The sequence below is a fragment of the Chaetura pelagica genome, unplaced genomic scaffold (assembly GCF_000747805.2).
Source record: "Chaetura pelagica isolate M959 unplaced genomic scaffold, ChaPel_1.0 scaffold159, whole genome shotgun sequence".
NCBI classification, from domain to species: domain Eukaryota; kingdom Metazoa; phylum Chordata; class Aves; order Apodiformes; family Apodidae; genus Chaetura; species Chaetura pelagica.
The window spans coordinates 4,788,553-4,806,681 of NW_009954555.1; the positions used below are offsets into that span (position 1 = coordinate 4,788,553).

Genomic DNA, 18,129 nt, shown 5'->3' on the forward strand with positions numbered 1-18,129 from the left:
CCAGTCAGACTAGCTGCTCCACTTGAGGCACCTTGAGCCCCCAAGCCTGCAGCTGCAGCCAGGCAGTGCAGGTGTGGATAGCTTGGGACACTTGGGAGTCTCCAGTGGGGCGGATCAGAGGAAAGAGCTCCTCCTGAATGGACACTTTTGAAAATGCTAGCCCAAACATCTTAGAAGTTACTGCTTTCTCAAAAGATATACATATGCAACCTCACTAAGGTTAAGAACAGTCAGTGTTCCTCTCTGAACAACTCCTCTCAGTCCTCCTGGCAGGAGGATTACATCTCACATTCTTTTAGAATAACTTATTCTCCACGTGGTGGGATCATTTCAGTCCTTCTGGGAGAAGGGATGCAAACATCCGAGCATAGTAATGCTCTGCAAAAGAAAAACATTCTTCCCTACTTATGAGAGGAGTGGGGGGGACTTGTATAGCAAGTCACAATCTCCTCTGGAATACAAGCAAATGTCCAGGAAACACAAAAGTGTACTCTCGGCCTACCAAGGCCTCCAGAGGCTGCAGGATGGTTTCGGTGCTGCTTGTTTTGCAGAGGGCTGGTGGGTGGAAGTAGGTAGAGAAGAAGAACCAGAGTCCTTAGGCACTGCTTGTGACCTCTGGAAATGGCGGATCAGCTTCATCCGGGTTTCTGTGTTGGCTGAATGGAGAGACAGAAATTGCAGAGCTTCCTTGAGGCACCAGGCATACCCTTCACAATAATCCTGCTGTAGGTTTTTGGCAGAGGCTGCAAAAGCTGCAAGGGCAGAAGAGAGAGAAGTGTTACACAGGGAGGCTCAGGCTGGAGTTTTGCCTAAAAGGGCAGCAAACGTGATGGGGGGGTGTACTCACCTCGGCTGTATTTCAGGTAGCTGACAGTCATCTCCAGGATGTCAGCTTTCTCTAGCTTGGAGTTGGGCTGGTGTCTCTGAAATTCCTTCTCCAGCAGCAGTTTCAGCTGCTCGATGCTGCTGTTAATCCGGTCGCGGCGCAGTTTTTCTACGATAGGTTTCCTGAGCTGTAACACAAAATGGGAAGGGGACAGTTAGCATTGAGGCTTTTCCATTCCCCTCTCCATATAACCTGTTGCTTAAGGATTTCAGCCCTTCTCAGCCCTTTACCCTTGTGATCAGAGACAGCAGATACTTACTCTGTTCTTCTCTTTGGGCGTTAGAATTTGCAGGGAGAGGGTGCTGGGTGCCATTATCCCAAGTGCTGGTTTAAGCTCGGAGCTTGCTGGTGAGCGGGTGGGGAAGGGAGCTGGGAGTCCCTCTATTTATACGAAGTGGCTGCATACAAATGTATGGGTCCTAAGCGACTTGGAATTTCCCACAGTCGATAGCCAATCCTTGCGTGCCCTGGGACAATAGAGAAAGCATCTATTACAGCATGGCAAATTGACTGTGAATTGCCTGGGGATAATACCCTGCTCCCAAAGGAGCAGGTGGACTGGGGAGTGTGTGACACAATAGGGCTTGGCGTTACGGAGCTGGGGGAAGAACGTGGGAAAGCTTTGCCGTCATTATAATCCAACTTCTGCCTGATGTTTGGAACGTCAACATCTCAATGTGCTGCGTTTTCCCAGGCTGTGGTGAAATTAAGCACAGAAGACTGATCCAGGGAGAGATAATGCTCTGTGCCCACGACCAGAAGGGAGGTTGAAAAGGAAAAGATGCAGAATTAGAGGGACTAAACCCTTTCATTGACATTAAACCGTGCTTAGATGAATACAGTACCAGATAATTTTTGGGCAACTAAGGACTAAAATTGAGGGAAGAACCTTTAGAACAAGTTGTAGCAAATAGTTAGCTTGAAATATTTTCCTCTCTATTGTTGAAACACTTGAGGTCCCTCTAAATTATGTTCAGAGCTCTTCCTTGCTTTTGTTTGGGTAATCTGGGCTTTTCTGTGGCAGCCTGTGACATGTAATGATTATGATGCCTTTCCTAAACATGTCCTATTTAATTTCATGCTATTTTGCAAATGCATCCCTGTTCCCTTGGTCCTGACTCTCCACATAAGGCTCCTAAATATATTTTTCCCTTTGCAGACATTTGAGATACAGTGAAAAGCCAGTTCTTGTATATTACTTAGCTTGTGTTATCTCCCTTGCAGAATGCAAATACAGAGTTTAGGATATCCTGTGGCTCTTGTTCAGTCTTGGGTTTTCTCAGTATGTGCCATGTGTACTGCAATGAACACAGATAAGGAAGTGGAAAGAGCCAGATAGAATTCACGATTAAAACTGCCTTTTTTTTCAGGCTATTTCAGGTTGCAGTCTCAGATCTGCTGCCCCCAATGCAGAGTTCAATGCATAGCGAGTCTCAGCTAAGATCTGTCAGACAGGCCTCATATTGACAAATTCCCAGTTATGCTTGATTGCATGTCGGTTTCAGCTGCAGTATGTGGAGCTCTGCAGGTTTAAGGGGAGTCATGCATGGGCATAATGTTTTTTTCTCTAATCTATCTTCCATACTCAGAGGCTAGAACAGGGAGTAAGCCTAGATTGTTGTGAACGTGCTAGCAGATTTGGGCTCTTATTTTTTGAATACCTGGTTCTTACCACAATATTCATCAAAACCCTACCTATATGCTGTGTCTGCCTTTTGACACCAGAATGGAAACCTTTCATTTCATTGTCAGCTGCAGTCAGCCTGTTTCACCTGCCCTCAGGATCCCCCTCAATAGGCCAGGGTCAAAACCTGTGTCATGGGTACAGAGTTAGCAGTGTTTTCCAGAACAGACAGAGTTGTTGCATAAAAGGATATGATCCTGCAAAAGGTGATTCTGTAACTCGGTATTAACCCCAAGCTTAGAAAGCCCCTGTTAATGTCCTGGCTTCTCATGGCAGTGGTTTTCATAGGTCAGCCATTCTGCCCTCCTCCCTTTCCAGCCAAAGACATTCTACATTGAGATGGATCAATTAGGGTGTAATAATTTTAATTGTTGATGGTTGTAAAAAATCTATAACTGAACAGGGAATATAGTTCCCTGAATTATTTTGTCAGCTGGTCACAAGCAGTATTACTTGCAGCCAAGGTGATCCCTGCCTACATGTACCTGTGCAGTTAAGGAGATTGAAGTCAAGCCCAGGCTTTGTGCATCCCTTGGGTCACATGACAAGGAATGGACAGCAGGTCCTGCCATGCTCCGTATGGGCAGGAATGTGTTTACAGCAGCAGCAGGCACAGGGAGATGGGAGGGAAGCTTTGACCCAATTTTCGGTTCTGGAAATATGAAATGAGTGGTTTTAAATAATGCCATCCTATCCTCAGCACAATGCCCCTGGACTCCAAAGGGCTAAACCAACTCCCACTGATTAAAGCATTATCCCTTCCTTTAAATGCTGGGCAGATGGTGCAGCAGGCGTTAGCTTTCTTCCCGGGACCCACAGAGGCACACTTCTTTTGTTGACAGTTTAACACTCTGAATGGGGTAATGTGGGAAATCCTCGGAGCTGCGGACTCGCACCATCTGATGTGAATGGTGAACCAGGCACGCTGCCTTGCAGCCAGCACACAAAACAGCAGCCCTCTGGGCTCACAAGCTCCCAGCTTCTCTCCCCCTCTCTCTGACAGTTGAAAATATAGCAGTTGCCTGCTTCACCTACCCTCTGTATGCTCTTAATGAATAAGAGAATCAAATATCTTCCTCCCCAATCAGCTTGGTTTGATTTTTAAGGCCTGAAAACTTAATGGAAACACTAATAATAAATAGCCTACACTCTGGCTGTCCCTAGCATCTATTAATTATGAAACTGGGGGCAGTATGCACTTTCTGCAAGGATTTCCCGAAGGGAAAAAAAAAATCTTGTTCTGTAGACAATCCAGTTGCTCTTTTTTAAGAGTCTGTAACTAGTTTGCTTAATTTGGGCTGTTTTAAAGTTCAGCTTTTAGTGCAGTAGTCTGTCCTACTAAACATGTTTCTGATCCACATCCTTGTCACTGTCCTTCATATCTGTGAGAGGAGTTTGTGCCTCTCTCTGACTGTCACTGCAGAGCCAGAATGAAAGATTGATTGTTTTAGGCTCAGAAACAGGGGGTTCCCTGTTTTTGTAATGACAGATTAAAAGAAACAAACCCCCCCAATTACTGCTGTGACACAATAATTCCATTATTTGGAGGATGGTGTAAAATCTAGACCTGCTTCTGAGATACGACAGTTATGCTGCAGAACATGTGCTTTGCTTGCTTAGTGGCCTTGTTCTTCTGTGAACTACATCACAGTCAAGATTGGCACCATGAAGATGCAGTCTTCAAAATCACACATGAAAACAGGAAGGTGTTTCCAGGCTAACTTGTTATAGAATATTGCAGAGTGTAAGGAGAAACAGAAGTTTGCAAACAATGGCAGAGTGTTGGTGGTATTCAGCCTGGAAAAGAGAATGCTCAGAGGGGATCTTCCAGTGCCTGAAAAGGCTACAGGAAAGCTGAGGGGAGGGCCTTTTCCCCAAAGAGGCTTGTGATAGGACAAGGGGTAATGGTTTTAAATTGAAAGAGAGGAGATTTAGGATAAAAATCAGGAAGAAATTCTTCACCATGAGGGTAGTAAGGTGCTGGAATATGCTGCCTAGGGAGGTTATGGATGCCTCCTCCCTGGAGGTGTTCAAGGGCAGGTTGGATAAGGCTTTTCGCAGCCTGGTCTAGTGTGAAGTGACCCTGCTCGTGGCAAGGAGGCTGGAACCTGAAGATCTTTAATTTCCCTTCCAACCTTAACCATTCTGAATTGTCTATTCTTACAGACCTAATGTTTGAGGCAGGAAATCTAGCTTCTTCTAAGGCCAGAAACATTGTGTAGATGCTGCTTCTCATTTTACCCTGAGCTACAGTTGCAATCTGTGTGCATTGAGTTGAGGAACAGGACAGGAGAATCCAGGAGAGGTAACAACCAACCCCAAGGCTGTCATCAGTAGGTTGTGTTCATTATAGTTTAGAAATCAGACCTGCTGCAGGACTGCTAGCCTAGGAAATTGGTACTGGACCATGGAGCTTTCTGCTTTTGATTTGTAGGTGATGATTTCAGCTCACGTGCAGACTTACTACACGTGCTGTTTTCACAAAAGATGCTAATACTTGTAGTACCAATGGGCAGCTTTCCTATCCCATCTGATACTTAGCTTTCTGTGGAGGAGAAGACAGTGTATGGCAATGTAGGAACAGGCTTGCAGGAAGATGGACTATGAGAGAAGAGTACAGAAAACCAGGATTTCATTGTTTGATATAGGTCTCAAAATCAGTGCTTCTCTACATCTGGGGCTCTACTTACAGTACACAACTCGACAGCATAAAGCTTTCTTTTCTATACCATTTTTAGAGCATTTTTATTTTAGACCATTTCCTACAGTCATGTCAGTCTGTCTCACAAATGCTATTGATGGTGTTTTTTAAAGAAATAATTACGATTATTTTTTTTCTGTGCCTTCCTTAAATGATTTAAAATCTTTCTGACAGCCCCTCTCGAGACACCTATTTGGTGTCAAAGAGCATAAGGTTCCCAAGTTTTAAAAGGGCACTTGCATAATACTGATCGATCAATGTGCTTCTTGGGAAAATAGCTCTCCAGATGGTCTATCGGGACAGGAATTGCTGGTCATCACAATGCAGAGCCAAAAAGCGTCACTAATGTGGGCTGTTGTGAGGCACGCTTCCTTTGTGGTCCCTTTGAATGTCATAAATAGGGAAGAAAGTGTGGGAAACTCTGAGAAACTCAAGCCCACACTCTGAGGTTAATAGGGGCTTTTTCAAGAGAGTATTCCTGGGCTGTGGGATCAGCATGATAAACAACATCTTCCCTAAGGGCGGGAATGTGTTAGAGCAGGGGAGAATCACCCCAGGGGACAGAGGAGCAGTAAGAAGCTTTGCGTTCAGTTATTTTATGTGATAATAATTAATAAATTGTAAACATAACCTTTCCTGTGGTAAGACTGTTGAAATGGGCGGTCTGCCTTTAAGTAATTGGTGAACTGAAGCCCAGAGGGGCAAGGCTTTGGCTAGTGAAAAGCAGAAGCAGTGTCCTTGCACCAGTCATAGATCTGACCCACTGGAGAGGCTTTCTGGTGGCGTTTGGTTTCTTCCCCCTGCCCAGAAAGAAGGTGTTTACTCTTCCAGTCCCTTACACCACTCTGCAAACAGCAGGTCTGAATCTCATGTGTGGTAACAGCGAGGCATGCTCAGCTCACCCACTGTAGCCAGAGTAATGCAGTGCAGCCTCAGTGAACATGAGAATCAGACTATGTGGTTTGAATGACAGTAGCCATGTGGCTCCAGATTTATGCCGCTATGGGTGGCAGGAGTTTTGGGTGGAGAAGTTTGTGATTTCACATGAGTTTTGCACAGTTGTCATTTGTACGGCCTGTTTCTGTGTTAGCCTACAGCTAGAGAAACTGGGTTCAAATCCAACAGTCTTCAGTTTGTGCAGCTCTTCTTTGGTTTCCTTTTCTGTTTTCCATTTATGCTGTAATGATGCTGCCAACTGTGACATCCACAGTGTGGTTTACTTGGATGTTAACACATTAGCTGCAGAAGTTACTGTCCACATAATAGCAGCTGCCTTCTCTGTGCTGTGTGTGACTATTCCCAGTCCCTGTGGTGTCTAGTCAGGTTGTGGTGTGCTTTGGGGCATATTGCATTTTGACTGAGTCTGAACTCCCCCAAACAGCCTTAATTAGACTTGATTTAAAAATGCATAGGCATGGATGAACAGCTTGAATTTTCCTGGGATTTCGAAGGTTATACTAATTGACAAAGACAAGTTGAGCACAGCAAGGTGAAGTGGCTTTTTCAAGATCACTAAGCAACCAGAAAATCTAAAAATATCTCTTATGAATTATGTAGTTGTTCATTAGGAAGAACAAATCTATCTGCAGCATTGGTACCAGCCCCTCATGAATTGCGGAACTGTACCAGGACCCTACCCTGCGTTGCGTTGGCAGACAGATGAGGAGCACTCAACCAGCTCATGCATTCAGGGTAAAATAATAATGAAAATGATCCATGCAAGCATAATGAGGTAGAGCAATGTGTTCTTGACCTGGCTAGCTGGCTTTTTGCCCCTGCCTTTATGTATAACAAAGGGTTCATGACAAATTGAGTGAGGACTGGCCAGGTACAGCTAGCTGTATTTGGGTGCAGTTTGGTCTTGTCAGCATAGCAGATCAGAGTTTGCTTAGTGCTTAATTAACTAAGCAGCTATTTGACAAGATCAGATAGTTTCCTTTTGTTTCAGAAAAAAAGCATATGCTAGAAACAAAGTTTTTCGAGGGCATTTCTGCCAGAGAATCTGAGGAGAGTGAAAGTGGTTGACCAATGGTGTTTCATGCAGTTATTGTTTTTCTGGACTAATGAGAGGTTTCTCTGTCATATATCCAAATCAATGTGTTACAGTGCTTAGAAAACAGTTTTGTGGACTAATAGTGCAGATTTATTTTACTTTGAAGAGAAAGGAAAATAAGGAGTGAATATTCCCCACTGAGCAATGAATAGGAACTCTTCTGAGGAAAAGTGAGTGAATGTTATTGAGGAAACTGTTATGTTTTGGAGAAACTGTTGGTATTTAAGATGCTCAGGGATGACTTTGGGACCCCCTTATCTGCCAAATGAACTTCACAAATATAAAGTATACTGGAATGAAGGGCTCAGAAATATGACATCATCTGATAGCTTCCCACTGCAGCAGGAGTCTACATGCAACACTCAGTCCAGGAGTATTATAGTTTAATAATTTCAAACCAAAGGATTAATGAATAAAACATTTTTTATTGTATTGTACAGCAAAGACACTGAAGTGGAGCATCACACAGGATGAATACATCACAACTTTATAAAAGCTTTTTAAGCTCTTTAGCATATTCAATGAATTATTATAAAATACTTATTGTCTCCTTTCCTCTCCCTTTTCCTTAAGGTATACAGTTGTTTCCTTTACAAAAGGCATCAATTACCCCTCAACTGAGAGTAGCACATACTGACATTAAAACAGTTTTCCCTAGAGCTATCTGTTATCATAACTTTCTGTAAGAAGGTATACTAAAAATAACATAGGAACTTCAGAAGAATCAGCATTTCTTAATAACACCTTTCACTCAAAAGTTAAAGGCACAACATTCTCTTTATGATACAAAATACATTCTTCAAAGTGCTCCTTCTTTAGAAGGTCAATACATTATCTAGAGACAATAGAGCACTTGAACCAGTGACCCAGGCAGTTAGCAGAGAGATTTCCACTGACAGCCACAGGCTCAACAGCCTTGCCAAGCAAAAGTGTGATGGAAACTGAAAGGCATTTGGCTTTCTAAATCACTGCAGGACTTGCTCCTCTCTTTGAATGGGAGCCACCAATAAAAGCAGCAAATTTGCTGCAAGACACAAACACATTCCTTCACTGTGAAGGGAAACTACTCGGCAACCCTCATTTCTTGTGACAGAAAAAAAATTACTGCCCCCCTCCCACCTTTGGAAAACAATGTTTCCTACTTCAAAGAGGAACTATTAAATCACAGGTCCTCTAGTTTTTGTAGCAAAACTTAGATATAAAATAAAGTTCAGGAGGTCTACCAAGGTCTCCAGATGGTAGGAGCAGAACCCACAGTCTTCTGGGCTGGTTGCTTTCTGGCAAACAGACAGGGTGGCAGGGGTGGACTGCGCAGAGTAGGGGAGTACATGACATCTGCACCTATCTGAGATTTGCAGAAATGCTTGATCAGCTGCACTTGTGTTTCCTTCTTGGGTTCATAGTAGGACAGAAAATGAAGGGCTTCCTTGAGGCACCGCAGGTATCCACTGTTGAAGTCCTGCTCTAGACTTTTGTGAATGAATGCTAGAAAAGAGAGAGAGAAGCAAATGCACTGGGTTAAAATCACAGTTAAAACACGGGACAGTGGTGATTCATGTGTTCAGTTTTTTTTCAAAAGCCTGAATCCATGGGCCTTGTTCATGTGACTGGACCTGGTGTGTTACAGCCCTGCATAGTTCAGGGGCTGGGCAGGAGGACACAGGCCTGGGGCAGTGGTGTGCAATGTATGCTCTGCACTCACTTTGGTCCTGCAGCTGGCTCTGCAGCTGACTCTGCTGCTTCAGGTAGCTGACAGCCACTTCCAGGATGTCAGCTTTCTCCAGCTTGGAGTTGGGCTGGTGTCTCTGAAACTCCTTCTCCAGCAGCAATTTCAGCTGCTCGATGCTGCTGTTAATCCGGTCGCGGCGCATTTTCTCCACCACCGGCTTCCTCAGCTGTAGGAGAGATGGAGCAGATTGTTAAGGATTTTGAGACCTGACCTAATTCCCCTTCTAACACCCTGATACACGTGTTCAAAGACACTTTCTTTAGGTAGGAGAGTTTTGTGATGCTGCCTACCTGTTCCCTGCTCAGTTTAGTTTTATAAATCTATACAGTCTCACTTATCTCTCCCTAAGCTATTTGCCTTCCTTCAGACCATTTTCTCCCTCCTTATCTCATCTTTTCCTATGTGGTATTTGTTTGAAAGAGGCAGCCCATTGCACATAGCACAGACCAGCCTTTCTAATCCTGTCAGGGGCTCTACTTACTTTATTTTTTTCTTTTGGCAGCAGTTTCTCCTCCATGTGGATCATGAGAGTATTACTGGGAGCCATTCTTAGTGCTCTCAGTCCTGGGCACAGACCCCCAGGGTGGGCTGCTGTCCTGAGCTTAAGACTCTGCTTTGGCAGTTCCCAACTGCCTCTATTTATACATTGGGATGCTTCATCACATACGTGAGTCTAGGGATTGCTGGTGTTTCCCACAGCCATGCAGCCAATCCAGGCACACAGCTCAACAATAGAGGAAGCATCTATTAGTGCATGGTACATTGATTGCAAATGCCCTGGAGAGAATAACCTTCTGCCCACGCTGGCTGGTGGAGTGTGCAGTGTGGCTCCTCGGGGCTGCTCCAGGAGCTGGGAAAACACTGACCCTTCAGCTGGTCATCTGGGATCAATAGCATTCCTGAGTCCCTGCTTGTGCCTGTCACGTTTGTGGTGTGGAGGTGGCACACTCTGGGGAAAGGCGGGAAAAGAAGGGGACCACTCTAAGGGCCAAAATCATCAGCACCAAGGACATGTCTCTGCCCTTCCTAGAGAGGGCACTTGACAGGCAGCATCCCCGGTGCTGCTGTGTGGAGTGTGGGTGTGTTTGTGCTTGTCCATATAGTCATTGTGCTTTGAAGGGTTAAGCCAGAGTGTTACCATCAGTGTGAAACAACAGGTTTGTTTTCAGGGCATTTCTAAATGCTATGGAGAATCTGCAGCCAGGATGGTGGGATGTTGGATGGACAGGGCAAATAAATAGGGATTTGGTAGCTGAGCCCCATATTCAGATCTTAAGCAAGGAGGTCAGTTCAGCTTCTTGCTTGAGATTTCTGGTGCTCTGTTTTTATCACACTGCCCCAGTGCAGACTGGACCTGCTGCTGTTTGCAGTATGTGTGATCTCTGAGACTACATAGTCACCTCCCTGTATAACCTTTAGCATGTCATCCCCACTCCATTTTCTTATCTGAAAAATTGAGATAGTGCTGTTGCTTGCTTGTATTTGCATGAAAAATTCAATTAAAATTACAAAAACATTCTTTCTTGTGTGGTAAAGGCAAGAAAAAGAATGAAGTTCTGTGGACACTTCAGGTCAGTTCTGATTCTGTCTTACAAGAAAAATCTGAGCCTGGATACAGTCCTTGGGGCAGCACTGAAGATAACCCAGAACCTACCAGAGGTCCTGTGCTGTGTCCTGTGCTGTGTCCTGCCATCTGAGAGTCCAGCCTGTAGTGCCAGAGGCAGAGGTGTGCTTGTCTGCTCCCAGTTACCTTTTTGTGCATGGGAGCATGGCTGAGAATCTGGAGATGGAAATGGTGGGAGACAAGTGTGCAGTGAGGTAAGAAAGCTAGAGACAATTTCTTACTGAGAAATCCTGAAGTGAAGCCTGAGCTTAATGGGCAGTTGGCGGGAAGGAGGGAGGTGTCATTGACATAGCCAGCTTCATGGGTTTTATTGTATGGGCCTGAATGGGCTTAGCTCTTTGTGAGGGGCAGATGTTGTCCTTGGAGCCCTTTATTCCCTGCCTTGTGGGAAAGCCAGGAGACAAGACATCTCATGAACACTTTGAAGCAGTCAAAGGATTATGATACAAAATAAGATAGAGCTCAGAGACCATGACCTAGCTTTTGCCAACTATAATTAGGTGTTACCCTTTTTCCTATATTCTTCCTCCAAAAGTTTTTGTCCTTTGTTTTCCCTTTCCTAGCAAGGTAGCATTGGTAGCAGGCTCTGCAGCTAGAAGCTGGCAGGTAGGTCTCTACCAAGCTGGTTGAAGACTCTTCACTGTCAAAAACCATTCTTTTCTCAACTCCTGAGAAGCAGCCCTGACCTTTATTGCTGTATTATAACTGATAGCCAGATGGTCTTTTGGGAGTTGGATTCTTTTCCTTTAAATCATTCAGGCTCAAGCACCGTCACTAATGTTGTGAGTAGTTGCAAGGCACACTTCTATTGTCCCAACAAGAAATGTTATCAATAGCGAAAAAGTATGGGAAAGGCAGAGAAATTCAAACCCACAGAGCCTGGTGCTAATAACTCCTTTGTGGAGCCTGCTCTTCTGTCAGGGCACGATGAACTCACATGGCTTTTTCACCAAGCAAGGCTGAAAAGCACGTGTTTCACCACGCAGGCAGGGGCTTCAGATCTGTGTTTACCAAGAGGAAGAGGCAACATGGGGCAGGGAGGACAGAGGCACTGGTTCACTGGGGTGGCCAGGAGCAATGCCCACCTCAGCTGCAGTACCGCCTGTCCCAGGTCTGCTGGGCTTGCTTCACCATGACCCATTTTGCCCTTCTGGGAAATGGGTGTGGTGCTGCTGAACTCTTTTGCAGAGCTCCCTTGGAACTGGGAGCTGAGCCTGTCTGTGCCTGTGGTGGGAGGTAGGGGCAAAGCTGAAGGGGTTCTCCTGCTTTTCTGGCACCACTTGGTGATACTGAATACCTGGGAGAACAAAGTGGAGAAGGAACATCTCTGGGGGTAGTGGTTCTCTCAGTGGAAGTGCTGAGGGTGGCCTCTTCCCTCTGTCTGGCAGAGGAGTTTCTTTTCTCCCCATCTGTTGGGAGCCTGGCAGAGATCCTTCTTCCCTGGGATAGCCCTTTGTCACCACAGCTGCCTGGAGAGCAGGGCCTTGCAGAATCTGTCCTGTGTGCAGTGTGATCTCAAGTCGGCTTTTGTCTCCTCCCCAGGCCAGCCCATGGGAGTTGCTGAAGAGGCTTCCTTACACAGGTAACATGGAAGGCTTTTTAGGACCAAGCTGTCTCTGACCTGGCTTTCCCAGGTATTGTGCTAGTGGCAGCATCACTGAGGCAGGCAGTAACTGTGAGAACACTTAACAGGGTCCAATGTAGACCTATGCTGACATGTCGGTATGGAAATTATCATCTTAGAATGCTTGATGAAACTATTGGGTCTGTATGCTCTGCCACACTCATACCTAACTGTTGTTGGGTTGATATATCTAATGTTTTAGATTCCTGGATTTTACCACCACAAATCCCTGCAGTGTTGCCACGTTCCTTCATCATCCTCATACTCTTATGACTCTGTTGGAGGTTTCTTGGATGAGGTTTGCAAAGACAGGGTACAGCCTATTTGAGATGAACACTAATGGGCCTTTGACAGTTTTTAACTTACGAGCCACTGCTTACTGTGGTGTTGTAGATGAAGATCCCTTCTCCCAGCCCCCTGGGTGCATCTGACTTGCCTACTGTGTTCTGCTTGTAGTGTTTCAGTGATACTATGCTTTACACAGTAAACAGTTTAAAGAAATGGTTTGACAATATGTAGAAGGCAATACTTAAAAGAAATTATCCTGCCAGACTTGGTCTTCAGGACTGGCTTCTGCTCTCACAAGCCAAGCATAATTCTACTGTCAGACCAGCAGAGTGGCAGTGTAGTGAAATTTGCCCCTTTCAGGGGAAAAGGTTGTGTTGTTCTTAGATCTATTGTATAAAATATTCCATTAAATGTCATTAGCATGGCATTATCTTGCTTCCTTTAGACATTAGAACCCTGACAAAAAGGAGCCTTTTATTACAGTAAAGTACATTCTTCACAGATTTAGCCTTTTTTAATTAGTTTTTCTTTAGATCCAGAATGCTTAATACACTGCCATTCCCAGGTGGATAAATGAAGGAAAGTAGACTTTGATCATTAAGAAACATATGAGACAGTTTGATCTGCATTTTTCAGGGTTGTTAGAGGCAAAGGCAATTTCTGTAGCTGCTTGTGTGGGTGACCGTGAAGTAGTCATGCACCAATGACAAGGTCTTTCTATAGTGAGTATTCCAAATAATTAAAAATTAAGAAGAATTTATTATTTTTCTGCCCAGCTGAAATTCCCACAAGTCACCTCTCGGCATATTCAAGAGTGCACAAGAGGGATTTATTATTTCCTGGTATATTGACTCTGAAAGGTCTGGGGATTACAGCTGCTTTGCACATGAATAGCTGGAGTGTGTTGTACAAAAGGCATGGTCTGTGGGATAATGGGGTTGGATGTGGGAAAGCGCTGACCCTGGGGGAGAGCAGGCTGGTGCCTGATGGCAGGAATCAATTACGTCTCAAAGGAACACATTGCCCTGGAAGCAGGCTTTGCGGGAGCCACCATGTTGTATGTTTACCACCCTCCTTCTTCAAAACCCCCTATAAAACAACCAGAGGGTGTATCCTGTCCTTTACCCGTGCACTCAGCTGCACCTTTCTCTGTAGTTAGGCCAGTCAGTGACAAATTAGTGCTGCTCTCAGTAATGGACCTGTTCCCACCTCAGTGACAGGGCTGAGACCCAGCACCCATCTCACACGTGCTACCAGATGGGCTCCAGTTTTGCTGTGAAGCACCACAAGTAGTGCTGACTTCAGTGGGAGCACACACGCCCCAGAAGTCGCTGCAGCACGCAGACTCTGTCAGGCAGTCACCTACTCAGTTCTGGCTGAGGCAGAACAGCCTGTCACTAACAATGCAGTGGAGGGAGCAGACTAAAGCTGCCGAGTTCATGCACTTCATTCATTGTTTTGGGTGGTTTTATTTGGAAGATGGCAGTATTCAGTTAGTTACAATGGACTCAGCATCTCTGAGGATCTGGCATTACTGCCAGCCTTTCAAATGTCAACATTCAGGCTTCAATAAACCAATAAATGGGGTAAAAATCAGGGATTTAACAAAAACATTTCATTTCTAATAAAATTAGAAGTATTTTGATGGATTTTTTTTACTTACATTTTGATAAATGAGCACTTGGACTTTGATATAATTAATTTTATTTATAGCTTCATGAGGCTTGGACATGATGTCTTACTGAAGACCATAAGTGTTAAAAGCCTCATGATAAAAATCACAAGACTTACCAAGTACTGCTTCAAGGAGAAGGTGTCCTGCAGAGAGGATATTTCAGAGGAGCAGATTGAGATTTGGGAGTGTGGTTTGTGAGGCCTGGCCCCAGCAACCACTTGCTGTCATTGACAAGGTGGCAATGGTGTGTTGATGCCAGAGGGGAGAGCAGTCACCTCTCCCCTCATTAAGAGCAGCAATTAATCCTGTCTGCATGTGTCAGATATTTAATCACTCAGCTCTAGCTAGGGCAGGAGTGGAGAGGGGAGATAATAGTCACAGACTTCCCTGGCATCCCCTGAGCCTCGTTTAATTGTTCCCTACCTTGGGAACAAGTTTGTAACCTGAAACTGATACTCCCATATGTCCCACTAAAGTTTTCCCCTTCCCTTAAGGTCAGCCTGAGTTTTGGGATGTGAGCTTCTACCAGAATCCACTTTCTCTTTCTTGGCAGCTGTCAGTCACCATGCTGCAGAGAGCACAGTGATGTTTGTCTGGTGAAAGTGTCTTGGGGCTTAGTGTCAGATCCTGTCTTGCCAGGCAGGTGGAGTTTGGAGGACTGGGGAACATCTTTGCTATGTTCTGCTCCAAGCCCAGAATAACCATAGGCACTGGGAGGCAGCTGGTCAAAATTGGATGGTACTGACAGACAGATCTGCACAAGGACTAAGGACAGCTGCAGCTTAAGACTGAGGTTTTGAGAGGTCTTCAGGAGCATGAATACACAAATTAAAACTTGGTTTATTTTCTAGAGAGATCAAGTTATTTTCTGCTAAATAGATTATTTAGTATTTCCTGATCAAAGTTGTGAGTGCATCTTCTACGGGCTTGAGCAAACTGTACTAAATAGCATTTTCAAAAACCACTACTGAACTGGAGTACAAAGGAGAACTTTTGCATCTGCTGATCTAGGTGGTGCATGGCTGTGAGTGTGGTCGGGCTTGTAATCCAAATTCTCCTGTAAGCTAGGGAGTTGGCTCCTATTCAGAGATGCAAAAGCTGATTAAAACAAAAGTAAGTGCCAAGCATCTTTGCAAACCAGCTGTCTCCAATAGGCCACTTGGCAATAGGAGCAGTGCAGGCAGCAGGCTATTTGAAATATTGGCATTTTGGTTTTCTCCTGTCTGCCTTATTTTTCTTCCTTTGTAAAACATCACTAATAATACATCCTTATCTCAGAGGAGGTTGCTGAGAATTCATTAGCTGGTATTTGTAAGGCACTTTGAAAATGCAAAGCCAGAGCATTATTCTTAGTCTTCTGGATGCTTTCCATGTTATTAAAATCAGGATTTCAAAAAGGCTTATCAGGGATCAAAACAGCATCCCAAACTTGAAAGGAAGCAAGACTGTTAAACCATCAACTGTCGCCTCTCCCTCCAGCCAGATGTTAAGCCCCAAAGAACTGAAGTGGCACAAGGAATTACTTTCCCAAGTTCCCCCAGCTGGGCTGACAGGCCTTGATCAATGGTTTTCTCTGCAGCGAGTGCTATGCAGATGGTCTACCCAGAGCAAGGTTTCTGTGAAGTACAAAGGGAAGTCAAACACCATTTCTAATTCAGCTTGTAGCATGGCACACTTCCTTTATCCTCTGCCTGAATGCAGTGAATAGAAGAGCAGTGTGGGAAACTGGAAGAAACTCCACACTCACACAGTCCACGGGTCTGTAAGACACTCCGGTCCTCAAACCACATCTGCCTGTGACAGAGGGGGCAAAAAGTGACAGAACGAAAAATCAGATTAGAAAAACTTCATGAAGGGAAAATAAACCTTGACTAAAAGGGAAAAACTGAAGGAAGCTATGCAGGCAAACAGAAATTATGCCAGCCTCAAACAGGGGACTACCGAGTGGCAGCATGAGGAAAGGCTAGCAGGAAATTACTGGGAAAAGAGCTGCAGGAGCAGAATCTTGCTCACTCACCAGTAAGGCCAAAGAAAATTGTCCCACTGAAGATGGCAGGGGTGGCTTTGGCCCACCCTGAGATTTCTGAGCCACATATTCTTCTTACCTCTTTAATTCCCCAGATTTGTTTAATATGTCCCAGAAAATACAGCCCCTTGATGATAGTCAGGCTGCTTGTATGTTTATGGAAACTGCTGCAAACAGATAAGGAAGCTCCTCCAATACTTAATTGCCCTGGCATGTTAATCTGAATTGCTGTTTGCTGTAATTTAAATAGGGGGGGGTTAAATACAGGACCTATTTCCTCCTACCAGCTTGTAGGTCCTCTGCTGGAGGGCAGGCATTGCCTCAGTTTTGCCCAGAAGAATAAAGCCCTTTTTTTGCTAAGGGCTGTCCTTGGAGTTATTGACAGAGACCAAGAGATTCTCTCTGCTGCCAGGGGTCACCTGACAGTCAGGCTGCCCCTGCCCCAGGCTGCTCAGCCCCTGTCTCGTGCTGTTCTCTTTATCAAAGCTGGCCTGCCCATACATGATGGCACTTACTAACATAAGGCTATGGAAGTTTGGGTATCTCTGAGTTTCCCACACCATTTCTTAACTATAGTCATTCCTGTCATAAAGGAAGTGTGCCTGACTACAAACTGCATTAGCAATGGTGCTTTGCCTCTGCATTGTGTTCAGTGGGAAACCCAGCTCCCAAAAGGCCATCTGGGCAGCACGTTTCAGGAGAGGAGCAATGAGCATCTCTCAAGGCTTGGGAAAGCAACAGCATCTTTAAGTCTTCCTAAAGACTAACATCTGGCAGGGATGCTGGGGGAAGGCTATTGCTAATGCCATATTTCAGACATGATCCTCGTAAGATTTCTATGCAATATATATATTTGGAACCATGGTGGAAGGTAATTGAGAACTCATTATCCTTAGTGTAAGGTCCACTGACTCTGCTAACTTTATAATAGGGAGGAATGTTTGCTAATGCTTTTCTTTAGGATTTCCTACCAAAACAGAAGCAGAGCATGTGTTTGGGGTAACTGAGCATCTAATTTGAGTAACTCTTCGAAGATGGTCAGCAATTGGCCCTTTTCCCCTTCAAAGACTGTGAAAACAAATAGAAAATTAAAAGCTATTTAAAATATATGCCTTTATACTAGATGCTTTAAAATTAATATGCAAAAGAGTAAGGAAGTAGGAACCTCAGTATATTTACCATTGGGGATAAATTCACTGTTACATACACCTCACAATAATACATTGAATACTGTATTTTTTTATTACCACATACATTCTAAATATTTGAGTCCTCCAGCACTAGAGTTAAGTGAATTTCTCAAGGCCACATAAGGTTATCAGGTACAGGCATTAAGGGACTTGCCACATCCTTGGGGTGTATGTCATAGAGCATGATGTGCCTTCACCTGCTCCCAGACTCATGCTTCACTGTGTCAGTGGCAGAGTTGATGGCAGGAAGTCTGAAGATTTGGGTTACAGCAACGATGCACAACTGTGTAGTTATTAAACAGCAGGAGAAAAAAGGTCCATCATGTCTCAAGTGCACACAGTAAAAGGCATGGAACAGGACCTGATGCTTGGGATCTTGAGGAAAATCAAGCAGGCATTTTTGTCTCGTACAGTTCATTCCTTCAGGAAGGTGTATGGAAGTTACTTGCTCAGAGCAAGAAAGGAGATAGAGGTTTTAATTCTCTTTTAACTTGAGCTAAATGTTGTAATGGTGAATTTAGCAAAAATTCTATCAAGACCAAGGGGAAAGGTGGTTCAGGCTAGCGTGACTATGCAGTTCTCACCAAGTTAGTTTGTCCTCCCCAAAATAAAAGCCTTCTGGTGCAGGAATGGAATAATGCACAGATTC

At 44.5% G+C, this 18,129-nt stretch overlaps 2 protein-coding genes across 2 annotated transcripts; both read right to left on the minus strand.

Moving 5' to 3' along the window:
• Nucleotides 1–498: 498 nt before the first annotated feature.
• HES5 (hes family bHLH transcription factor 5) lies at nucleotides 499–1,295 on the minus strand. The gene is made up of 4 exons (XM_010005201.1): nucleotides 1,274–1,295; nucleotides 1,146–1,204; nucleotides 827–1,013; nucleotides 499–743 (listed from the first exon to the last, which is right to left on the minus strand). The coding sequence occupies exons 2-4, from the start codon at nucleotides 1,197–1,199 to the stop codon at nucleotides 499–501; spliced, it is 486 nt and encodes a 161-aa protein (XP_010003503.1). The 5' UTR covers nucleotides 1,200–1,204; nucleotides 1,274–1,295.
• Nucleotides 1,296–8,543: 7,248 nt separating this feature from the next.
• On the minus strand, nucleotides 8,544–9,600 carry LOC104395495 (transcription factor HES-5-like). The gene is made up of 3 exons (XM_010005202.1): nucleotides 9,535–9,600; nucleotides 9,027–9,219; nucleotides 8,544–8,809 (listed from the first exon to the last, which is right to left on the minus strand). The coding sequence occupies exons 1-3, from the start codon at nucleotides 9,598–9,600 to the stop codon at nucleotides 8,544–8,546; spliced, it is 525 nt and encodes a 174-aa protein (XP_010003504.1).
• Nucleotides 9,601–18,129: the final 8,529 nt, after the last annotated feature.

Excerpts from the sequence above, each read along its gene's own strand:
- HES5 (XM_010005201.1), bottom strand. The coding sequence starts at position 1,199 with ATGGCACCCAGCACCCTCTCCCTGCAAATTCTAACGCCCAAAGAGAAG. Across the intron at positions 1,014-1,145 it reads CGCCCAAAGAGAAGAACAGA|CTCAGGAAACCTATCGTAGA; the intron begins GTAAGTATCTGC and ends TTTGTGTTACAG. Across the intron at positions 744-826 it reads TGAGTACACCCCCCCATCAC|CCTCTGCCAAAAACCTACAG; the intron begins GTTTGCTGCCCT and ends CAGCTTTTGCAG.
- LOC104395495 (XM_010005202.1), bottom strand. The coding sequence starts at position 9,600 with ATGGCTCCCAGTAATACTCTCATGATCCACATGGAGGAGAAACTGCTG. Across the intron at positions 9,220-9,534 it reads TGCCAAAAGAAAAAAATAAA|CTGAGGAAGCCGGTGGTGGA; the intron begins GTAAGTAGAGCC and ends TCTCTCCTACAG. Across the intron at positions 8,810-9,026 it reads GAGCCAGCTGCAGGACCAAA|CATTCATTCACAAAAGTCTA; the intron begins GTGAGTGCAGAG and ends TCTCTTTTCTAG.